This window comes from Salmo salar, chromosome 01 (genome assembly GCF_965601325.2).
Source record: "Salmo salar chromosome 01, fSalSal1, whole genome shotgun sequence".
In the NCBI taxonomy this organism is placed as follows: domain Eukaryota; kingdom Metazoa; phylum Chordata; class Actinopteri; order Salmoniformes; family Salmonidae; genus Salmo; species Salmo salar.
In genome coordinates, this window is record NC_138291.1 from 126675001 (window position 1) to 126700296 (window position 25296).

At 44.3% G+C, this 25296-nt stretch overlaps 1 protein-coding gene across 1 annotated transcript in view; it reads left to right on the top strand.

Moving 5' to 3' along the window:
- The window catches only part of reep3 (receptor accessory protein 3), a 109651-nt gene that overhangs the window by 29678 nt on the left and 54677 nt on the right, over positions 1-25296 (top strand). The window contains exons 4-6 of the mRNA NM_001140381.1: positions 3400-3520; positions 3758-3871; positions 7665-7824. Coding sequence (NP_001133853.1) covers positions 3400-3520; positions 3758-3871; positions 7665-7824 — 395 coding nt within the window. The remainder of the gene's footprint in view (positions 1-3399; positions 3521-3757; positions 3872-7664; positions 7825-25296) is intronic.

Below are 25296 nucleotides of genomic sequence, written 5' to 3' on the forward strand. Positions count from 1 at the left end.
CGACAACCAGGGGGGTCCGAAGAGGCCACATGTAGGCCCCCTCCTCATCCCCCCTGACGCCGCCCAGTTGGTGAGTTCGTGGACCACGCACACAAGGCTTCGTGCCTGGAGTTATTGTGGGGGCCCTGTTGGATATCCCCCCTTTACCTCCTTGCACTCACCTGCAACCACCAATCCGATACCTTTCAGTTGGCATCACACTGGTAGGGGCTGGAGGGGCCCTACTAGAGGGCCCCTCCCTTACCTCCCAGTGCTGTCCTCCCAAGACTCAATATCCTCCCACCACCAAGCTGGGAAAATCGGATCAATACTTAGGACCAATCGTGCGCCGGAGGGATATGGTCCAAAGTACCCACGGTTCTGAGGGGCTTGTAACCCTCAAAAGTGTCCATAAAGCTCTCCCTATTCGGCATGAGTAGTAATCATCAATCGGTCGCCGAAGGGATATGGACCGAACTACCATGGTTCCGAGGGACAAGCAACCCTCAGAAGTGTCCGTTTCGCATTTATTTAATCGGTCTAGTAGTTTGCCACTATCCCCGAGCTTCTAGGCCATGGAAGTCGTGTTGTCAAAAACCAGGTTTCTGATTTCGCGCCGGTACCTGTCTGCCCCACACGGGCATGACTGTGTAAAGACGGGAATACGGAATTTACCGATCTTCACTGTGTTACTCACACAGTATATTTTTTTCCCCGTTCTCCCGTATGAAAATCCGGACCAGAAAAAAAACACTTTAAACTTGAATAAATCGAAAAGTACAGTTTTGCACGAAATGGCACATATAAACGAACATTTCCATATAATTTAAACCGTTTTTCCATAAAAATGTATAATAGAAAATCGAGTTTGAAGTTTTCGAAAAAAAGTTCCCGGAACAGAAAAAAATAGTTACTATAGATGCGACATTTTATAAACAGGGGATAATTGTTACCCATCACGAGAGAGGTTATGAGCCAAAATTTGGGAACTCTAGCCCCTCAGGAAGTATTTTTAATCATTATTTGAAAATTTCAGATTTTGGTCAAAAAAGTTACAAAGTGCCAACTTTTCAGTTTGCTTCAGAGACTAAGTCCAAACGGGCACCTGGTTTTATTTTGGGTTACCAGGACCATTTTTAAAAAACTGTTTTAAATACTTTTAAAGGGTATAGGGACCTCCATACCCACCCTGACAGCACCCTACTACGGGCCCAAGTCAATGGGGGCCGGCCTGGCTGATTTATGGAAGTTTTAAAAAATCTTCAGAAATTGCACTATGTTTTGGTGGGGACGTGTCCGTAGCATTTGGGTTACCAGGGGTGAAATTTTAGAAATGTTTTAAATACTTTTAAAGGGTATAGGGACCTCCATACCCACCCTGACAGCACCCTACTACGGGCCCAAGACCAAATGACACACACACACAAAGACATGGGTGAGTTTCAAATAAATAGTCTTTATTTATCAGTGAATCATGGGTTGATTTGTCCCTCAATTAGTGTCCGCGCTCGGCTGGCGTTACGAGGCAAATTATGGAACCGGTAGTACCGTGCCTGGGTTTCCAGAGAATGACACATATGGTCAGCCACAGTCCCCCGGTCTTTAACCGAGCTTTGATTAAAGTTCAATGTAGCAATGCTTCGTCGAATTGTACCGAAGGTGACTTTACTTCCAATGCCAAATTCTTCAAATAGCTGGCCCACATACTCACAGATATTGCTGTACGGTTGACCGCAGGACGTGAAAAAGAAGAGTGTTGTGTCTGAGGTGATTCCACTCAGATTGATCTGATGGAATCGTTTAAGCCAAGTGTATTCCTGCACAGATAGAACAATTCTGCACTCACCGAAGCTATAGTTCGTTTTGTGGCTTGAAATAGACATCTGATAACCCCCACTTTCCGGGGTTACTTCAGTAAATTCCCTCTCACTGAATGTGGTGACTGGGGATCGTCGAGTGCCATTAAAGATGGCCAACCGGCTGGACATGAGAGCCGCAAACCTACGTCTATCAGCGCAGGTGGGTCGGACCTCCAGCCTACTGAGAACCGAAGGAATAGCTTGATTGCTTTGCTCAACAAATCGGCTTAACTCCGCAGCGCTGAGCACCTCGTCCCTGCAGCGTTTGCGGAATTTTGCCCTGTGTGTTGCCTGGCTCTGCCGCGAATCCCTGTCCATCTTTGCCAAGCAGAGTAACAACTTTCGGATTTTACTGGCTCTAGCCTGCAGACCTTCTGGCCGGAACTGAATGAGATAGTTCAAGAAACTTCGAACATCGGATCGGTACATTTTTAACGTGGATGGTGCCAAACAACGGTCTTCACATTGACCGTACCACTCAGACGCACGTCTGTAGTTATCCAGAGAACACAGTCCTTCATCGGCCTTGCCCTCTGACATATAGCGGAGGAATTTCCGTACTCGGGATAGACTGGTGCGACAATTGTCAATTCGTTTAACTGAAGGGTTTCTACCCATAGCAAAGTGCTCATATTCAGTCAAAATTACATTTCTCCAACCTTCAATTCCGGAAACCACACCGCCGCCTTCATCGCTCTCGCTCTCCGTGGAAGTCGCCTCCGCGCAGCCTCGCTCCCTCGGTTCCGAGCGTGGTTCACCACCGATCTGGCTGGTTGACTGCACCGGCCCAGTCGCCAACGCCTGCTCACTCTCGTCCAACAGCTGCTGATCCACGCACAACTCACTTCCCACACACTGGAAATACACAGGGTTCTCCCAGGGCTCCAGCCGCGGTGCAACATCGTTGTTAGGCTGCGTACACTTCCATGATCCGGGCTGCTGTCTCTCGGCTGAAAGCCGGCAAGATTGCATAGCACACTTCCATTTAATAGTACCAGGCTTAAGTGCATGGACAGACTTGAAATGCCGGTCTATCCGCGCGATATTCAGCTTGGAACAAAGCCCACAGTCACGTCTTAGTCTGCCGCTCATAGCTTCTCTCTCTCTCCTGCCTTCCCGAGTGGGAGTGTGTGTGTGTCTCTCTTGGTGTGCTCCACCACATTAAAACCTAACCCTAACGCTAACCCCAATGCCTTTCCCTAACCCCAATCCCTTTTCCTAACGCTAACCCTATGCCTTTTCCTAACGCTAACCCTAACCCTACCCCAATGCCTTTCCCTAACCCTAACGCTAACCCTAACCGTACCCCAATGCCTTTCCCTAACGCTAACCCCAATGCCTTTCCCTAACGCTAATGCTAACCCTCTCTAGGTTCCCCCTGTACTATGAGATATCTGGTCTCTCTCTCTAGGTTCCCCCTGTACTATGAGATATCTGGTCTCTCTCTCTAGGTTCCCCCTGTACTATGACATATCTGGTCTCTCTACACCAGAGGACCCAGTGTATTATGGGTCAGTGTTAACACTGTGTTAATAATGTAATGTGTTGTCTCTCTCTCTAGGTTCCCTCTGTACTATGAGATAAAGATAGCTTTTGTTATCTGGTTGCTGTCTCCCTACACCAGAGGAGCTAGTCTCATCTACAGGAAGTGTCTCCATCCTCTACTGTCCTCCAGAGAGAGGGTAAGACTGACTGAATACTGAGCACTTTGTTAACGGTGTTTTGAATATGAAGCCAAGGCAAGCAATAGAAGAATACCTTTTTGAATCCTGTATTTGTTTTTATCCTTCTACTAAAAAAAAGCTGTCAGTTGACAAGTTATTTAGCTTTTGTGTTGTCACGCGTAGACATGTTGCGTTCTACAGTTGGTATTCTGTAAACGGACTCTCTGTCTCTCTGTAACGGTTGTCGTCACCCAGGAGATAGACGAGTACATTGTCCAGGCCAAGGAGCGAAGCTACGAGACCATGGTGACCTTCGGCAAGCAGGGCCTCAGTATAGCTGCTACTGCAGCTGTCTCCGCAGCTGTCAAGGCAAGTACTGCACGAGTCCCCCACCCCCCAGCCCTTGTTACTGGCTGTGACTTTGCTAATATGATACTTTATTGAGGAAAAATGTACTTACTGTGATATGTGGTTGTCCTACCTAGCTATCTTAAGATGAATGCCCTAACTAAGTCGCTCTGGATAAAGAGTCTGTTAAAGGACTGACGTGGAAACGTGTGTGTGTGTGTGTGTGTGTGTGTGTGTGTGTGTGTGTGTGTGTGTGTGTGTGTGTGTGTGTGTGTGTGTGTGTGTGTGTGTGTGTGTGTGTGTGTGTGTGTGTGTGTGTGTGTGTGTGTGTGTGTGTGTGTGTGTGTGTGTGTGTGTGTGTGTGTGTGTGTGTGACCTCCCAGTGTGTGTGAGATTCTCTATTGGGTGTAACTGGGCAAACAGCAATGCACAGAGTAGAGGTCGACAGATTATGATTTTTCAACGCCGATACTGATTATTGGAGGACCAAAAAAAGCCGATACCGATTAATCGGACGCTTTTATTTAAAACATTTTTTTAAATGTATTTATTTGTAATAATGACAATTACAACAATACTGAATGAACACTTATTTTAACTTAATATAATACATCAATAAAATCAATATAGTCTCAAATAAATAATGAAACATGTTCAATTTTGTTTAAATAATGCAAAAACAAAGTGTTGGAGAAGAAAGTAAAAGTGCAATATGTGCCATGTAAAAAAGCTAACGTTTAAGTTCCTTGCTCAGAACATGAGAACATATGAAAGCTGGTGGTTCCTTTTAACATGAGTCTTCAATATTCCTATTAGCGCGCACCCCGCTAACTAGCTAGCCATTTCACATCGGTTACACCAGCCTAATCTTGTGAGTTGACAGGCTTGAGGTCATAAACAGCGCAATGCATTGCGAAGGGCTGCTGGCAAACGCACGAAAGTGCTGTTTGAATGAACGCTTACGAGCCTGCTGCTGCCTACCACCGCTCAGTCAGACTGCTCTATCAAATCATAGACTTAATTATAATATAATAAACACACAGAAATACGATTCTTAGGTCATTAATATGATCGAATCCGGAAACTATCATCTCGAAAACAAAACCTTTTTTTATCTTTCAGTGAAATACGGAACCGTTCCGTATTTTATCTAACTGGTGGCATCCATAAGTCTAAATATTCCTGTTACATTGCACAACCTTCAATGTTATGTCATAATTACGTAAAAGGTGGATGAACGGAGTGCCCTTGTTTGGGTGTAGGGCCTGATCAGAGCCTGAAGGTACGGAGGAACGGCACCTCCGTACCTTCAGGCTCTGATCAGGCCCTACACCCAAACAAGGGCACTCCGTTCATCCACCTCTGGCCTGCTCGCCTCCCTACCTCTGAGGAAGCCCAGTTCCCGCTCAGCCCAGTCAAAACTGTTCGCTGCTCTGGCACCCCAATGGTGGAACAAGCTCCCTCACGACGCCAGGACAGCGGAGTCAATCACCACCTTCCGGAGACACCTGAAACCCCACCTCTTCAAGGAATACCTGGGATAGGATAAAGTAATCCTTCTAACCCCCCCCTTAAAAGATTTAGATGCACTATTGTAAAGTGGTTGTTCCACTGGATATTATAGGTGAATGCACCAATTTGTAAGTCGCTCTGGATAAGAGCGTCTGCTAAATGACTAAAATGTAAATGTAAATGTAAAATTCTGGCAAGTTAGTTCACCACGAGCCAGGCGGCCCAAACGGTTGCATATACCCTGACTCTGCGTGCAATGAATGCAAAATGACACAATTTCACCTGGTTAATATTGCCTGCTAACCTGGATTTCTTTTAGCTAAATATGCAGGTTTAAAAATATATACTTCTGTGTATTGATTTTAAGAAAGGCATTGATGTTTATGGTTAGGTACAGTCGTGCAACGATTGTGCTTTTTTCGCAAATGCGCTTTTGTTAAATCATCCCCCGTTTGGCGAAGTCGGCTGTCTTTGTTAGGAAGAAATAGTCTTCACAGTTCGCAACGAGCCAGGCGGCCCAAACTGCTGCATATATCCTGACTCTGTTTGCAAGAGAAGTGACACATTTTCCGTAGTTAAAAAAAATTCATGTTAGCAGGCAATATTAACTAAATATGCAGGTTTAAAAATATATACTTGTGTATTGATTTTAAGAAAGGCATTGATGTTTATGGTTGGAGCAACGTGTACCTAAGCGATTACATGCAATGCAGGACAGGCTAGATAAACTAGTATTATCATCAACCATGTGTAGTTAACTAGTGATTATGATTGATTGATTGTTTTTATAAGATAAGTTTAATGCTAGCTAGCAACTTACCTTGGCTTCTTACTGCATTCGCGTAACAGGCAGGCTCCTCGTGGAGTGCAATGTAAAGCAGGTGGTTAGAGCATTGGACTAGTTAACCGTAAGGTTGCAAGATTGAATCCCCGAGCTGACAAGGTAAAAATCTGTCGTTCTGCCCCTGAACAAGGCAGTTAACCCACCGTTCCCTGGTAGGCAGGCATTGAAAATAAGAATGTGTTCTTAACTGACTTGCCTGGTTAAATAAAGGTCTAAAAAAATATATATATAAAAATAAAAATCGTCCAAATCGGCGTCCCAAAAATCCGATTTCCGATTGTTATGAAAACTTGATATCGGTCCTAATTAATCGGCCATTCCGATTAATCGGTCGACCTCTAGCACAGAGCAGCACGTGCCAGTCCCTGGGCTAACAGCAATGCACAGAGCAGCATGTGCCAGTCCCTGAGCTGTGTCATCAGGACTCAACACAGAGGGACTAGTGTTTTTGTTCTCCTTTTCTACTCTTAATGGGACTGTTGTTGCTTCAGAGAGCGAGAGAGAGAGAGAGTTCCATGGAGGCGTCAGTCTTGTCTGTTGAAGCCAGAGGGATCTGATTGATTGTGCTGGTATTGAGTCTGACTGGTTGTAACTAACAATATGAACATGCTAGTGTTGAGCCCTGTAACGTCTACCATGAGAACGGAATTCAACAATATTCTAAAATGTGTTGACCTTAGTAGGACATCTACTAAATGTATTGAATTTAGTAGGACATCTACTAAATGTATTGAATTTAGTAGGACATCTACTAAATGTATTGAATTTAGTAGGACATCTACTAAATGTATTGAATTTAGTAGGACATCTACTAAATGTATTGAATATAGTAGGACATCTACTAAATGTTTTGAATTTATTAGACAACATATTAGTTTGAACCCAGTTAATGAAAACATGGAGAAAATGTATCAGTGATTGGTATTTTCCTACAACTTCCTGAAAGGGCACAGGAATGTCCCAGTGTGTGTTGCGTTTGTCTACCTCCCTCAGCATGTTACTGTATGTGTCAGATTACAATAACACAAACACTCCCTCGGCATGTTACCGTGACGCTCCCTCGGCGCGTTGCCGTTGCGCTCCCTCGGCGCGTTGCCGTTGCGCTCCCTCGGCGCGTTGCCGTTGCGCTCCCTCGGCGCGTTGCCGTTGCGCTCCCTCGGCGCGTTGCCGTGGCGGTCCCTCGGCGCGTTGCCGTGGCGCTCCCTCGGCGCGTTGCCGTGGCGCTCCCTCGGCGCGTTGCCGTGGCGCTCCCTCGGCGCGTTGCCGTGGCGCTCCCTCGGCGCGCTGCCGTGGCGCTCCCTCGGCGCGCTGCCGTGACGCTCCCTCGGCGTGTTACTGTATTTTGTCAGATTACAATAAGATACTGGAGCCATGATGTCATGAGGAGAGGGGAGGCGTTTAGAGGACAGTGTTATCCCCGTGGTGACACTAACTGTGTGTGTGTGTGTGTGTGTGTAGGGCCAGGGGGCGATCACAGAGAAGCTGAGGAGCTTCAGTATGCACGACCTGACTCAGATACCCCTCGACGACGCAGCAGCCAATCAGATCTTTACAGCCCATGCCGGCAACCCTGCCGCGAGCAGGAGGGCACTCGCCGCAAACTCGACCGACAGAACAGGTAGGACGTGGTGGACACACACACACACACACACACACGTCCTTACATGAACCCGTCACCTAGTACCTTCCAGTGGTCTGTTAATCATTGATCTGAAGTGGGATCCATTTATACCACAGTAAGACTCTGTTCTCCACCTTCCTCAAACGTCCACATGGTTGGGTCTTCTATTGGTTCTGTTCTCCTCAGGTTAACAGAGGATCAGTACAGGGAGGGGTTGGTTCTGTTCTCCTCAGGTTAACAGAAGATCAGTACAGGGAGGGGTTGGTTCTGTTCTCCTCAGGTTAACAGAGGATCAGTACAGGGAGGGGTTGGTTCTGTTCTCCTCAGGTTAACAGAGGATCAGTACAGGGAGGGGTTGGTTCTGTTCTCCTCAGGTTAACAGAAGATCAGTACAGGGAGGGGTTGGTTCTGTTCTCCTCAGGTTAACAGAAGATCAGTACAGGGAGGGGTTGGTTCTGTTCTCCTCAGGTTAACAGAGGATCAGTACAGGGAGGGGTTGGTTCTGTTCTCCTCAGGTTAACAGAGGATCAGTACAGGGAGGGGTTGGTTCTGTTCTCCTCAGGTTAACAGAAGATCAGTACAGGGAGGGGTTGGTTCTGTTCTCCTCAGGTTAACAGAGGATCAGTACAGGGAGGGGTTGGTTCTGTTCTCCTCAGGTTAACAGAGGATCAGTACAGGGAGGGGTTGGTTCTGTTCTCCTCAGGTTAACAGAGGATCAGTACAGGGAGGGGTTGGTTCTGTTCTCCTCAGGTTAACAGAGGATCAGTACAGGGAGGGGTTGGTTCTGTTCTCCTCAGGTTAACAGAGGATCAGTACAGGGAGGGGTTGGTTCTGTTCTCCTCAGGTTAACAGAGGATCAGTACAGGGAGGGGTTGGTTCTGTTCTCCTCAGGTTAACAGAGGATCAGTACAGGGAGGGGTTGGTTCTGTTCTCCTCAGGTTAACAGAGGATCAGTACAGGGAGGGGTTGGTTCTGTTCTCCTCAGGTTAACAGAGGATCAGTACAGGGAGGGGTTGGTTCTGTTCTCAGGGAGGGAAAGTCACATTACTCGTCATCACGCAAGTATACTCTGCTCTGCTCTGGGCTGGACTGCTCTGGGCTGGACTGGGCTGGACTGCTCTGGGCTGGACTGCTCTGGGCTGCACTGGGCTGGGCCAGCTCAGCCGTGACCAGTCAGAGGTGTGCTAGAAGACGGATAAATCCAGCATATTAAAGATTCTAATAATAGATATAGATCATTGGTGAGATGAATTCGCTGGGCTGGGCTGCTCTGGGCTGGGCTGCTCTGGGCTGGACTGCTCTGGATCATTGGTGGGATGAATGCAATGGGCTCCTCACCTTTTGTCGTACTGATGATCTCTGATGTGGAGAATTAAATGTGTTCTTCTCCAACAGCTGTCAACCAATAGGTCTCAACAGCTTCATATGATACATAGCCGTTTGCCTTGGACTGTGTGAAGGCTAGCATTAAAAAACAAAAAAAAACATTTCTTAACTTACAGAAAGTTTAAATCCTCAAACAAGTATGAATAGCCTTGCAGATTTTAATAGTGGCTCCAGATCCTAAGGATACTTCTAGAATGGAGAGCAGATGTGACGAGCTACAGGAACAAAGGAGAGGAGGACTAGAGGCTGTTACTTTGTTACTGCTGCCCCCTGGTGGTGGCTGGTAGAATGGCAGCAGAACAGACCCAGTCAGTTGGTAGTGGTCGTATCCCAGTGATGATATTACAGAACAGACCCAGTCAGTTAGTAGTGGTCATATCCCAGTGATGATATTACAGAACAGACCCAGTCAGTTAGTAGTGGTCATATTCCAGTGATGATATTACAGAACAGACCCAGTCAGTTAGTAGTGGTCATATCCCAGTGATGATATTACAGAACAGACCCAGTCAGTTAGTAGTGGTCGTATCCCAGTGATGATATTACAGAACATACCCAGTCAGTTAGTAGTGGTCATTTCCCAGTGATGATATTACAGTACAGACCCAGTCAGTTAGTAGTGGTCAAATCCCAGAACAGACCCAGTCAGTTAGTAGTGGTCATATCCCAGTGATGATATTACAGAACAGAACAGACCCAGTCAGTTAGTAGTGGTCGTATCCCAGTGATGATATTACAGAACAGAACAGACCCAGTCAGTTAGTAGTGGTCGTATCCCAGTGATGATATTACAGAACAGAACAGACCCAGTCAGTTAGTAGTGGTCGTATCCCAGTGATGATATTACAGAACAGAACAGACCCAGTCAGTTAGTAGTGGTCGTATCCCAGTGATGATATTACAGAACAGACCCAGTCAGTTAGTAGTGGTCGTATCCCAGTGATGATATTACAGAACAGACCCAGTCAGTTAGTAGTGGTCATATCCCAGTGATGATATTACAGAACAGAACAGACCCAGTCAGTTAGTAGTGGTCGTATCCCAGTGATGATATTACACAATAGACCCAGTCAGTTAGTAGTGGTCATATCCCAGTGATGATATTATAGAACAGACCCAGTCAGTTAGTAGTGGTCATATCCCAGTGATGATATTACCGAACAGACCCAGTCAGTTAGTAGTGGTCAAATCCCAGAACAGACCCAGTCAGTTAGTAGTGGTCGTATCCCAGTGATGATATTACAGAACAGACCCAGTCAGTTTGTAGTGGTCATATCCCAGTGATGATATTACAGAACAGACCCAGTCAGTTAGTAGTGGTCATATCCCAGTGATGATATTACAGAACAGACCCAGTGAGTTAGTACTGGTCATATCCCAGTGATGATATTACAGAACAGAACAGACCCAGTCAGTTAGTAGTGGTCATATCCCAGTGATGATATAACAGAACAGACCTAGTTAGTTAGTAGTTGTCATATCCCAGTGATGATATTACAGAACAGAACAGACCCAGTCATTTAGTAGTGGTCATATCCCAGTGATGATATTACAGAACAGACCCAGTCAGTTAGTAGTGGTCATATCCCAGTGATGATATTACAGAACAGAACAGACCTAGTCAGTTAGTAGTGGTCATATCCCCGTGATTATATTACAGAACAGACCCAGTCAGTTAGTAGTGGTCGTATCCCAGTGATGATATTACAGAACAGACCCAGTCAGTTAGTAGTGGTCATATCCCAGTGATGATATTACAGAACAGACCCAGTCAGTTAGTAGTGGTCATATCCCAGTGATGATATTACAGAACAGACCCAGTCAGTTAGTAGTGGTCATATCCCCGTGATGATATTACAGAACAGACCCAGTCAGTTAGTAGTGGTCGTATCCCAGTGATGATATTACAGAACAGACCCAGTCAGTTAGTAGTGGTCGTATCCCAGTGATGATATTACAGAACAGACCCAGTCAGTTAGTAGTGGTCGTATCCCAGTGATGATATTACAGAACAGAACTGACCCAGTCAGTTAGTAGTGGTCATATCCCAGTGATGATATTACGGAACTGACCCAGTCAGTTAGTAGTGGTCATATCCCAGTGATGATATTACGGAACAGACCCAGTCAGTTAGTAGTGGTCGTATCCCAGTGATGATATTACAGAACAGAACAGACCCAGTCAGTTAGTAGTGGTCGCATCCCAGTGATGATATTACACAACAGACCCAGTCAGTTAGTAGTGGTCATATCCCAGTGATGATATTACCGAACAGACCCAGTCAGTTAGTAGTGGTCAAATCCCAGAACAGACCCAGTCAGTTAGTAGTGGTCGTATCCCAGTGATGATATTACAGAACAGACCCAGTCAGTTAGTAGTGGTCATATCCCAGTGATGATATTACAGAACAGACCCAGTGAGTTAGTACTGGTCATATCCCAGTGATGATATTACAGAACAGAACAGACCCAGTCAGTTAGTAGTGGTCATATCCCAGTGATGATATAACAGAACAGACCTAGTTAGTTAGTAGTTGTCATATCCCAGTGATGATATTACAGAACAGAACAGACCCAGTCAGTTAGTAGTGGTCATATCCCAGTGATGATATTACAGAACAGACCCAGTCAGTTAGTAGTGGTCAAATCCCAGAACAGACCCAGTCATTTAGTAGTGGTCGTATCCCAGTGATGATATTACAGAACAGACCCAGTCAGTTAGTAGTGGTCATATCCCAGTGATGATATTACAGAACAGAACAGACCCAGTCAGTTAGTAGTGGTCGTATCCCAGTGATGATATTACAGAACAGACCCAGTCAGTTAGTAGTGGTCGTATCCCAGTGATGATATTACAGAACAGAACTGACCCAGTCAGTTAGTAGTGGTCATATCCCAGTGATGATATTACGGAACAGACCCAGTCAGTTAGTAGTGGTCGTATCCCAGTGATGATATTACAGAACAGAACAGACCCAGTCAGTTAGTAGTGGTCGCATCCCATTGATGATATTACAGAACAGAACAGACCCAGTCAGTTAGTAGTGGTCATATCCCAGTGATGATATTAGAGAACAGAACAGACCCAGTCAGTTAGTAGTGGTCATATCCCAGTGATGATATTACGGAACTGACCCAGTCAGTTAGTAGTGGTCCTATCCCAGTGATGATATTACGGAACAGACCCAGTCAGTTAGTAGTGGTCGTATCCCAGTGATGATATTACAGAACAGAACAGACCCAGTCAGTTAGTAGTGGTCAAATCCCAGAACAGACCCAGTCAGTTAGTAGTGGTCGTATCCCAGTGATGATATTACAGAACAGACCCAGTCAGTTAGTAGTGGTCATATCCCAGTGATGATATTACAGAACAGACCCAGTCAGTTAGTAGTGGTCATATCCCAGTGATGATATTACAGAACAGACCCAGTGAGTTAGTACTGGTCATATCCCAGTGATGATATTACAGAACAGAACAGACCCAGTCAGTTAGTAGTGGTCATATCCCAGTGATGATATAACAGAACAGACCTAGTTAGTTAGTAGTTGTCATATCCCAGTGATGATATTACAGAACAGACCCAGTCAGTTAGTAGTGGTCAAATCCCAGAACAGACCCAGTCAGTTAGTGTTCATATCCCAGTGATGATATTACAGAACAGAACAGACCCAGTCAGTTAGTAGTGGTCATATCCCCGTGGTGATATTACAGAACAGACCCAGTCAGTTAGTAGTGGTCGTATCCCAGTGATGATATTACATAACAGACCCAGTCAGTTAGTAGTGGTCATATCCCAGTGATGATATTACAGAACAGAACAGACCCAGTCAGTTAGTAGTGGTCGTATCCCAGTGATGATATTACAGAACAGACCCAGTCAGTTAGTAGTGGTCGTATCCCAGTGATGATATTACAGAACAGAACTGACCCAGTCAGTTAGTAGTGGTCATATCCCAGTGATGATATTACAGAACAGAACTGACCCAGTCAGTTAGTAGTGGTCATATCCCAGTGATGATATTACGGAACAGACCCAGTCAGTTAGTAGTGGTCGTATCCCAGTGATGATATTACATAACAGAACAGACCCAGTCAGTTAGTAGTGGTCGCATCCCATTGATGATATTACAGAACAGAACAGACCCAGTCAGTTAGTAGTGGTCATATCCCAGTGATGATATTACAGAACAGAACAGACCCAGTCAGTTAGTAGTGGTCGTATCCCAGTGATGATATTACAGAACAGACCCAGTCAGTTAGTAGTGGTCATATCCCAGTGATGATATTAGAGAACAGAACAGACCCAGTCAGTTAGTAGTGGTCGTATCCCAGTGATGATATTACGGAACAGACCCAGTCAGTTAGTAGTGGTCGTATCCCAGTGATGATATTACAGAACATAACTGACCCAGTCAGTTAGTAGTGGTCCTATCCCAGTGATGATATTACGGAACAGACCCAGTCAGTTAGTAGTGGTCGTATCCCAGTGATGATATTACAGAACAGAACAGACCCAGTCAGTTAGTAGTGGTCAAATCCCAGAACAGACCCAGTCAGTTAGTAGTGGTCGTATCCCAGTGATGATATTACAGAACAGACCCAGTCAGTTAGTAGTGGTCATATCCCAGTGATGATATTACAGAACAGACCCAGTCAGTTAGTAGTGGTCATATCCCAGTGATGATATTACAGAACAGACCCAGTGAGTTAGTACTGGTCATATCCCAGTGATGATATTACAGAACAGAACAGACCCAGTCAGTTAGTAGTGGTCATATCCCAGTGATGATATAACAGAACAGACCTAGTTAGTTAGTAGTTGTCATATCCCAGTGATGATATTACAGAACAGAACAGACCCAGTCAGTTAGTAGTGGTCATATCCCAGTGATGATATTACAGAACAGACCCAGTCAGTTAGTAGTGGTCAAATCCCAGAACAGACCCAGTCAGTTAGTGTTCATATCCCAGTGATGATATTACAGAACAGAACAGAACAGACCCAGTCAGTTAGTAGTTGTCATATCCCCGTGGTGATATTACAGAACAGACCCAGTCAGTTAGTAGTGGTCGTATCCCAGTGATGATATTACATAACAGACCCAGTCAGTTAGTAGTGGTCATATCCCAGTGATGATATTACAGAACAGAACAGACCCAGTCAGTTAGTAGTGGTCGTATCCCAGTGATGATATTACAGAACAGACCCAGTCAGTTAGTAGTGGTCGTATCCCAGTGATGATATTACAGAACAGAACTGACCCAGTCAGTTAGTAGTGGTCATATCCCAGTGATGATATTACGGAACAGACCCAGTCAGTTAGTAGTGGTCGTATCCCAGTGATGATATTACAGAACAGAACAGACCCAGTCAGTTAGTAGTGGTCGCATCCCAGTGATGATATTACAGAACAGAACAGACCCAGTCAGTTAGTAGTGGTCATATCCCAGTGATGAAATTACAGAACAGAACAGACCCAGTCAGTTAGTAGTGGTCGTATCCCAGTGATGATATTACAGAACAGACCCAGTCAGTTAGTAGTGGTCATATCCCAGTGATGATATTACAGAACAGAACAGACCCAGTCAGTTAGTAGTGGTCATATCCCAGTGATGATATTACAGAACAGACCCAGTCAGTTAGTAGTGGTCAAATCCCAGAACAGACCCAGTCAGTTAGTAGTGGTCGTATCCCAGTGATGATATTACAGAACAGAACAGACCCAGTCAGTTAGTAGTGGTCATATCCCCGTGGTGATATTACAGAACAGACCCAGTCAGTTAGTAGTGGTCGTATCCCAGTGATGATATTACAGAACAGACCCAGTCAGTTAGTAGTGGTCATATCCCAGTGATGATATTACAGAACAGAACAGACCCAGTCAGTTAGTAGTGGTCGTATCCCAGTTATGATATTACAGAACAGACCCAGTCAGTTAGTAGTGGTCGTATCCCAGTGATGATATTACAGAACAGAACTGACCCAGTCAGTTAGTAGTGGTCATATCCCAGTGATGATATTACGGAACAGACCCAGTCAGTTAGTAGTGGTCGTATCCCAGTGATGATATTACAGAACAGAACAGACCCAGTCAGTTAGTAGTGGTCGCATCCCAGTGATGATATTACAGAACACAACAGACCCAGTCAGTTAGTAGTGGTCATATCCCAGTGATGATATTACAGAACAGAACAGACCCAGTCAGTTAGTAGTGGTCGTATCCCAGTGATGATATTACAGAACAGACCCAGTCAGTTAGTAGTGGTCATATCCCAGTGATGATATTACAGAACAGAACAGACCCAGTCAGTTAGTAGTGGTCATATCCCAGTGATGATATTACAGAACAGACCCAGTCAGTTAGTAGTGGTCGTATCCCAGTGATGATATTACAGAACAGACCCAGTCAGTCAGTAGTGGTCGTATCCCAGTGATGATATTACAGAACAAACCCAGTCAGTTAGTAGTGGTCATATCCCAGTGATGATATTATAGAACAGACCCAGTCAGTTAGTAGTGGTCAAATCCCAGAACAGACCCAGTCAGTTAGTGTTCATATCCCAGTGATGATATTACAGAACAGAACAGAACAGACCCAGTCAGTTAGTAGTTGTCATATCCCCGTGGTGATATTACAGAACAGACCCAGTCAGTTAGTAGTGGTCGTATCCCAGTGATGATATTACATAACAGACCCAGTCAGTTAGTAGTGGTCATATCCCAGTGATGATATTACAGAACAGAACAGACCCAGTCAGTTAGTAGTGGTCGTATCCCAGTGATGATATTACAGAACAGACCCAGTCAGTTAGTAGTGGTCGTATCCCAGTGATGATATTACAGAACAGAACAGACCCAGTCAGTTAGTAGTGGTCATATCCCCGTGATGATATTACAGAACAGACCCAGTCAGTTAGTAGTGGTCGTACCCCAGTGATGATATTACAGAACAGACCCAGTCAGTTAGTAGTGGTCATATCCCAGTGATTATATTACAGAACAGACCCAGTCAGTTAGTAGTGGTCGTATCCCAGTGATGATATTACAGAACAGACCCAGTCAGTTAGTAGTGGTCATATCCCAGTGATGATATTACAGAACAGAACAGACCCAGTCAGTTAGTAGTGGTCGTATCCCAGTTATGATATTACAGAACAGACCCAGTCAGTTAGTAGTGGTCGTATCCCAGTGATGATATTACAGAACAGAACTGACCCAGTCAGTTAGTAGTGGTCATATCCCAGTGATGATATTACGGAACAGACCCAGTCAGTTAGTAGTGGTCGTATCCCAGTGATGATATTACAGAACAGAACAGACCCAGTCAGTTAGTAGTGGTCGCATCCCAGTGATGATATTACAGAACACAACAGACCCAGTCAGTTAGTAGTGGTCATATCCCAGTGATGATATTACAGAACAGAACAGACCCAGTCAGTTAGTAGTGGTCGTATCCCAGTGATGATATTACAGAACAGACCCAGTCAGTTAGTAGTGGTCATATCCCAGTGATGATATTACAGAACAGAACAGACCCAGTCAGTTAGTAGTGGTCATATCCCAGTGATGATATTACAGAACAGACCCAGTCAGTTAGTAGTGGTCGTATCCCAGTGATGATATTACAGAACAGACCCAGTCAGTCAGTAGTGGTCGTATCCCAGTGATGATATTACAGAACAAACCCAGTCAGTTAGTAGTGGTCATATCCCAGTGATGATATTATAGAACAGACCCAGTCAGTTAGTAGTGGTCAAATCCCAGAACAGACCCAGTCAGTTAGTGTTCATATCCCAGTGATGATATTACAGAACAGAACAGAACAGACCCAGTCAGTTAGTAGTTGTCATATCCCCGTGGTGATATTACAGAACAGACCCAGTCAGTTAGTAGTGGTCGTATCCCAGTGATGATATTACATAACAGACCCAGTCAGTTAGTAGTGGTCATATCCCAGTGATGATATTACAGAACAGAACAGACCCAGTCAGTTAGTAGTGGTCGTATCCCAGTGATGATATTACAGAACAGACCCAGTCAGTTAGTAGTGGTCGTATCCCAGTGATGATATTACAGAACAGAACTGACCCAGTCAGTTAGTAGTGGTCATATCCCAGTGATGATATTACGGAACAGACCCAGTCAGTTAGTAGTGGTCGTATCCCAGTGATGATATTACAGAACAGAACAGACCCAGTCAGTTAGTAGTGGTCGCATCCCAGTGATGATATTACAGAACAGAACAGACCCAGTCAGTTAGTAGTGGTCATATCCCAGTGATGAAATTACAGAACAGAACAGACCCAGTCAGTTAGTAGTGGTCGTATCCCAGTGATGATATTACAGAACAGACCCAGTCAGTTAGTAGTGGTCATATCCCAGTGATGATATTACAGAACAGAACAGACCCAGTCAGTTAGTAGTGGTCATATCCCAGTGATGATATTACAGAACAGACCCAGTCAGTTAGTAGTGGTCAAATCCCAGAACAGACCCAGTCAGTTAGTAGTGGTCGTATCCCAGTGATGATATTACAGAACAGAACAGACCCAGTCAGTTAGTAGTGGTCATATCCCCGTGGTGATATTACAGAACAGACCCAGTCAGTTAGTAGTGGTCGTATCCCAGTGATGATATTACAGAACAGACCCAGTCAGTTAGTAGTGGTCATATCCCAGTGATGATATTACAGAACAGAACAGACCCAGTCAGTTAGTAGTGGTCGTATCCCAGTTATGATATTACAGAACAGACCCAGTCAGTTAGTAGTGGTCGTATCCCAGTGATGATATTACAGAACAGAACTGACCCAGTCAGTTAGTAGTGGTCATATCCCAGTGATGATATTACGGAACAGACCCAGTCAGTTAGTAGTGGTCGTATCCCAGTGATGATATTACAGAACAGAACAGACCCAGTCAGTTAGTAGTGGTCGCATCCCAGTGATGATATTACAGAACACAACAGACCCAGTCAGTTAGTAGTGGTCATATCCCAGTGATGATATTACAGAACAGAACAGACCCAGTCAGTTAGTAGTGGTCGTATCCCAGTGATGATATTACAGAACAGACCCAGTCAGTTAGTAGTGGTCATATCCCAGTGATGATATTACAGAACAGAACAGACCCAGTCAGTTAGTAGTGGTCATATCCCAGTGATGATATTACAGAACAGACCCAGTCAGTTAGTAGTGGTCGTATCCCAGTGATGATATTACAGAACAGACCCAGTCAGTCAGTAGTGGTCGTATCCCAGTGATGATATTACAGAACAAACCCAGTCAGTTAGTAGTGGTCATATCCCAGTGATGATATTATAGAACAGACCCAGTCAGTTAGTAGTGGTCATATCCCAGTGATGATATTACAGAACAGAACAGACCCAGTCAGTTAGTAGTGGTCATATCCCAGTGATGATATTACAGAACAGAACAGACCCAGTCAGTTAGTAGTGGTCATATCCCAGTGATGATATTACAGAACAGAACAGACCCAGTCAGTTAGTAGTGGTCATATCCCCGTGATGATATTACAGAACAGACCCAGTCAGTTAGTAGTGGTCGTACCCCAGTGATGATATTACAGAACAGACCCAGTCAGTTAGTAGTGGTCATATCCCAGTGATTATATTACAGAACAGACCCAGTCAGTTAGTAGTGGTCGTATCCCAGTGATGATATTACAGAACAGACCCAGTCAGTTAGTAGTGGTCATATCCCCGTGATGATATTACAGAACAGACCCAGTCAGTTAGTAGTTGTCATATCCCAGTGATGATATTACAGAACAGAACATACCCAGTCAGTTAGTAGTGGTCATATCCCAGTGATAATATTACAGAACAGAACAGACCCAGTCAGTTAGTAGTGGTCATATCCCAGTGATGATATTACAGAACAGAACAGACCCAGTCAGTTAGTGGTGGTCATATCCCAGTGATGATATTACAGAACAGACCCAGTCAGTTAGTAGTGGTCATATCCCCGTGATGATATTACAGAACAGACCCAGTCAGTTAGTAGTGGTCGTATCCCAGTGATGATATTACAGAACATACCCAGTCAGTTAGTAGTGGTCATTTCCCAGTGATGATATTACAGTACAGACCCAGTCAGTTAGTAGTGGTCAAATCCCAGAACAGACCCAGTCAGTTAGTAGTGGTCATATCCCAGTGATGATATTACAGAACAGAACAGACCCAGTCAGTTAGTAGTGGTCGTATCCCAGTGATGATATTACAGAACAGACCCAGTCAGTTAGTAGTGGTCATATCCCAGTGATGATATTATAGAACAGACCCAGTCAGTTAGTAGTGGTCATATCCCAGTGATGATATTACAGAACAGAACAGACCCAGTCAGTTAGTAGTGGTCATATCCCAGTGATGATATTACAGAACAGAACAGACCCAGTCAGTTAGTAGTGGTCATATCCCAGTGATGATATTACAGAACAGAACAGACCCAGTCAGTTAGTAGTGGTCATACCCCCGTGATGATATTACAGAACAGACCCAGTCAGTTAGTAGTGGTCGTATCCCAGTGATGATATTACAGAACAGACCCAGTCAGTTAGTAGTGGTCATATCCCAGTGATGATATTACAGAACAGAACAGACCCAGTCAGTTAGTAGTGGTCGTATCCCAGTGATGATATTACAGAACAGACCCAGTCAGTTAGTAGTGGTCGTATCCCAGTGATGATAGTACAGAACAGAACTGACCCAGTCAGTTAGTAGTGGTCATATCCCAGTGATGATATTACGGAACAGACCCAGTCAGTTAGTAGTGGTCGTATCCCAGTGATGATATTACAGAACAGAACAGACCCAGTCAGTTAGTAGTGGTCGCATCCCAGTGATGATATTACAGAACAGAACAGACCCAGTCAGTTAGTAGTGGTCATATCCCAGTGATGATATTACAGAACAGAACAGACCCAGTCAGTTAGTAGTGGTCGTATCCCAGTGATGATATTACAGAACAGACCCAGTCAGTTAGTAGTGGTCATATCCCAGTGATGATATTACAGAACAGACCCAGTCAGTTAGTAGTGGTCGTATCCCAGTGATGATATTACAGAACAGACCCAGTCAGTCAGTAGTGGTCGTATCCCAGTGATGATATTACAGAACAAACCCAGTCAGTTAGTAGTGGTCATATCCCAGTGATGATATTATAGAACAGACCCAGTCAGTTAGTAGTGGTCATATCCCAGTGATGATATTACAGAACAGAACAGACCCAGTCAGTTAGTAGTGGTCATATCCCAGTGATGATATTACAGAACAGAACAGACCCAGTCAGTTAGTAGTGGTCATATCCCAGTGATGATATTACAGAACAGAACAGACCCAGTCAGTTAGTAGTGGTCGTATCCCAGTGATGATATTACAGAACAGACCCAGTCAGTTAGTAGTGGTCATATCCCAGTGATGATATTACAGAACAGACCCAGTCAGTTAGTAGTGGTCGTATCCCAGTGATGATATTACAGAACAGACCCAGTCAGTCAGTAGTGGTCGTATCCCAGTGATGATATTACAGAACAAACCCAGTCAGTTAGTAGTGGTCATATCCCAGTGATGATATTATAGAACAGACCCAGTCAGTTAGTAGTGGTCATATCCCAGTGATGATATTACAGAACAGAACAGACCCAGTCAGTTAGTAGTGGTCATATCCCAGTGATGATATTACAGAACAGAACAGACCCAGTCAGTTAGTAGTGGTCGTATCCCAGTTATGATATTACAGAACAGACCCAGTCAGTTAGTAGTGGTCGTATCCCAGTGATGATATTACAGAACAGAACTGACCCAGTCAGTTAGTAGTGGTCATATCCCAGTGATGATATTACGTAACAGACCCAGTCAGTTAGTAGTGGTCGTATCCCAGTGATGATATTACAGAACAGAACAGACCCAGTCAGTTAGTAGTGGTCGCATCCCAGTGATGATATTACAGAACAGAACAGACCCAGTCAGTTAGTAGTGGTCATATCCCAGTGATGATATTACAGAACAGAACAGACCCAGTCAGTTAGTAGTGGTCGTATCCCAGTGATGATATTACAGAACAGACCCAGTCAGTTAGTAGTGGTCATATCCCAGTGATGATATTACAGAACAGAACAGACCCAGTCAGTTAGTAGTGGTCATATCCCAGTGATGATATTACAGAACAGACCCAGTCAGTTAGTAGTGGTCGTATCCCAGTGATGATATTACAGAACAGACCCAGTCAGTCAGTAGTGGTCGTATCCCAGTGATGATATTACAGAACAAACCCAGTCAGTTAGTAGTGGTCATATCCCAGTGATGATATTATAGAACAGACCCAGTCAGTTAGTAGTGGTCATATCCCAGTGATGATATTACAGAACAGAACAGACCCAGTCAGTTAGTAGTGGTCATATCCCAGTGATGATATTACAGAACAGAACAGACCCAGTCAGTTAGTAGTGGTCATATCCCAGTGATGATATTACAGAACAGAACAGACCCAGTCAGTTAGTAGTGGTCATATCCCCGTGATGATATTACAGAACAGACCCAGTCAGTTAGTAGTGGTCGTACCCCAGTGATGATATTACAGAACAGACCCAGTCAGTTAGTAGTGGTCATATCCCAGTGATTATATTACAGAACAGACCCAGTCAGTTAGTAGTGGTCGTATCCCAGTGATGATATTACAGAACAGACCCAGTCAGTTAGTAGTGGTCATATCCCCGTGATGATATTACAGAACAGACCCAGTCAGTTAGTAGTTGTCATATCCCAGTGATGATATTACAGAACAGAACAGACCCAGTCAGTTAGTAGTGGTCATATCCCAGTGATAATATTACAGAACAGAACAGACCCAGTCAGTTAGTAGGGGTCATATCCCAGTGATGATATTACAGAACAGAACAGACCCAGTCAGTTAGTGGTGGTCATATCCCAGTGATGATATTACAGAACAGACCCAGTCAGTTAGTAGTGGTCATATCCCCGTGATGATATTACAGAACAGACCCAGTCAGTTAGTAGTGGTCGTATCCCAGTGATGATATTACAGAACATACCCAGTCAGTTAGTAGTGGTCATTTCCCAGTGATGATATTACAGTACAGACCCAGTCAGTTAGTAGTGGTCAAATCCCAGAACAGACCCAGTCAGTTAGTAGTGGTCATATCCCAGTGATGATATTACAGAACAGAACAGACCCAGTCAGTTAGTAGTGGTCGTATCCCAGGGATGATATTACAGAACAGAACAGACCCAGTCAGTTAGTAGTGGTCGTATCCCAGTGATGATATTACAGAACAGACCCAGTCAGTTAGTAGTGGTCATATCCCAGTGATGATATTATAGAACAGACCCAGTCAGTTAGTAGTGGTCATATCCCAGTGATGATATTACAGAACAGAACAGACCCAGTCAGTTAGTAGTGGTCATATCCCAGTGATGATATTACAGAACAGAACAGACCCAGTCAGTTAGTAGTGGTCATATCCCAGTGATGATATTACAGAACAGAACAGACCCAGTCAGTTAGTAGTGGTCATACCCCCGTGATGATATTACAGAACAGACCCAGTCAGTTAGTAGTGGTCGTATCCCAGTGATGATATTACAGAACAGACCCAGTCAGTTAGTAGTGGTCATATCCCAGTGATGATATTACAGAACAGAACAGACCCAGTCAGTTAGTAGTGGTCATATCCCAGTGATAATATTACAGAACAGAACAGACCCAGTCAGTTAGTAGGGGTCATATCCCAGTGATGATATTACAGAACAGAACAGACCCAGTCAGTTAGTGGTGGTCATATCCCAGTGATGATATTACAGAACAGACCCAGTCAGTTAGTAGTGGTCATATCCCCGTGATGATATTACAGAACAGACCCAGTCAGTTAGTAGTGGTCGTATCCCAGTGATGATATTACAGAACATACCCAGTCAGTTAGTAGTGGTCATTTCCCAGTGATGATATTACAGTACAGACCCAGTCAGTTAGTAGTGGTCAAATCCCAGAACAGACCCAGTCAGTTAGTAGTGGTCATATCCCAGTGATGATATTACAGAACAGAACAGACCCAGTCAGTTAGTAGTGGTCGTATCCCAGGGATGATATTACAGAACAGAACAGACCCAGTCAGTTAGTAGTGGTCGTATCCCAGTGATGATATTACAGAACAGACCCAGTCAGTTAGTAGTGGTCATATCCCAGTGATGATATTATAGAACAGACCCAGTCAGTTAGTAGTGGTCATATCCCAGTGATGATATTACAGAACAGAACAGACCCAGTCAGTTAGTAGTGGTCATATCCCAGTGATGATATTACAGAACAGAACAGACCCAGTCAGTTAGTAGTGGTCATATCCCAGTGATGATATTACAGAACAGAACAGACCCAGTCAGTTAGTAGTGGTCATACCCCCGTGATGATATTACAGAACAGACCCAGTCAGTTAGTAGTGGTCGTATCCCAGTGATGATATTACAGAACAGACCCAGTCAGTTAGTAGTGGTCATATCCCAGTGATGATATTACAGAACAGAACAGACCCAGTCAGTTAGTAGTGGTCGTATCCCAGTGATGATATTACAGAACAGACCCAGTCAGTTAGTAGTGGTCGTATCCCAGTGATGATAGTACAGAACAGAACTGACCCAGTCAGTTAGTAGTGGTCATATCCCAGTGATGATATTACGGAACAGACCCAGTCAGTTAGTAGTGGTCGTATCCCAGTGATGATATTACAGAACAGAACAGACCCAGTCAGTTAGTAGTGGTCGCATCCCAGTGATGATATTACAGAACAGAACAGACCCAGTCAGTTAGTAGTGGTCATATCCCAGTGATGATATTACAGAACAGAACAGACCCAGTCAGTTAGTAGTGGTCGTATCCCAGTGATGATATTACAGAACAGACCCAGTCAGTTAGTAGTGGTCATATCCCAGTGATGATATTACAGAACAGACCCAGTCAGTTAGTAGTGGTCGTATCCCAGTGATGATATTACAGAACAGACCCAGTCAGTCAGTAGTGGTCGTATCCCAGTGATGATATTACAGAACAAACCCAGTCAGTTAGTAGTGGTCATATCCCAGTGATGATATTATAGAACAGACCCAGTCAGTTAGTAGTGGTCATATCCCAGTGATGATATTACAGAACAGAACAGACCCAGTCAGTTAGTAGTGGTCATATCCCAGTGATGATATTACAGAACAGAACAGACCCAGTCAGTTAGTAGTGGTCATATCCCAGTGATGATATTACAGAACAGAACAGACCCAGTCAGTTAGTAGTGGTCGTATCCCAGTGATGATATTACAGAACAGACCCAGTCAGTTAGTAGTGGTCATATCCCAGTGATGATATTACAGAACAGACCCAGTCAGTTAGTAGTGGTCGTATCCCAGTGATGATATTACAGAACAGACCCAGTCAGTCAGTAGTGGTCGTATCCCAGTGATGATATTACAGAACAAACCCAGTCAGTTAGTAGTGGTCATATCCCAGTGATGATATTATAGAACAGACCCAGTCAGTTAGTAGTGGTCATATCCCAGTGATGATATTACAGAACAGAACAGACCCAGTCAGTTAGTAGTGGTCATATCCCAGTGATGATATTACAGAACAGAACAGACCCAGTCAGTTAGTAGTGGTCATATCCCAGTGATGATATTACAGAACAGAACAGACCCAGTCAGTTAGTAGTGGTCATATCCCAGTGATGATATTACAGAACAGAACAGACCCAGTCAGTTAGTAGTGGTCATATCCCAGTGATGATTTTACAGAACAGAACAGACCCAGTCAGTTAGTAGTGGTCGTATCCCAGTGATGATATTACGGAACAGACCCAGTCAGTTAGTAGTGGTCGTATCCCAGTGATGATATTACAGAAAAGAACAGACCCAGTCAGTTAGTAGTGGTCGCATCCCAGTGACGATATTACAGAACAGAACAGACCCAGTCAGTTAGTAGTGGTCATATCCCAGTGATAATATTACAGAACAGAACAGACCCAGTCAGTTAGTAGTGGTCATATCCCAGTGATGATATTACAGAA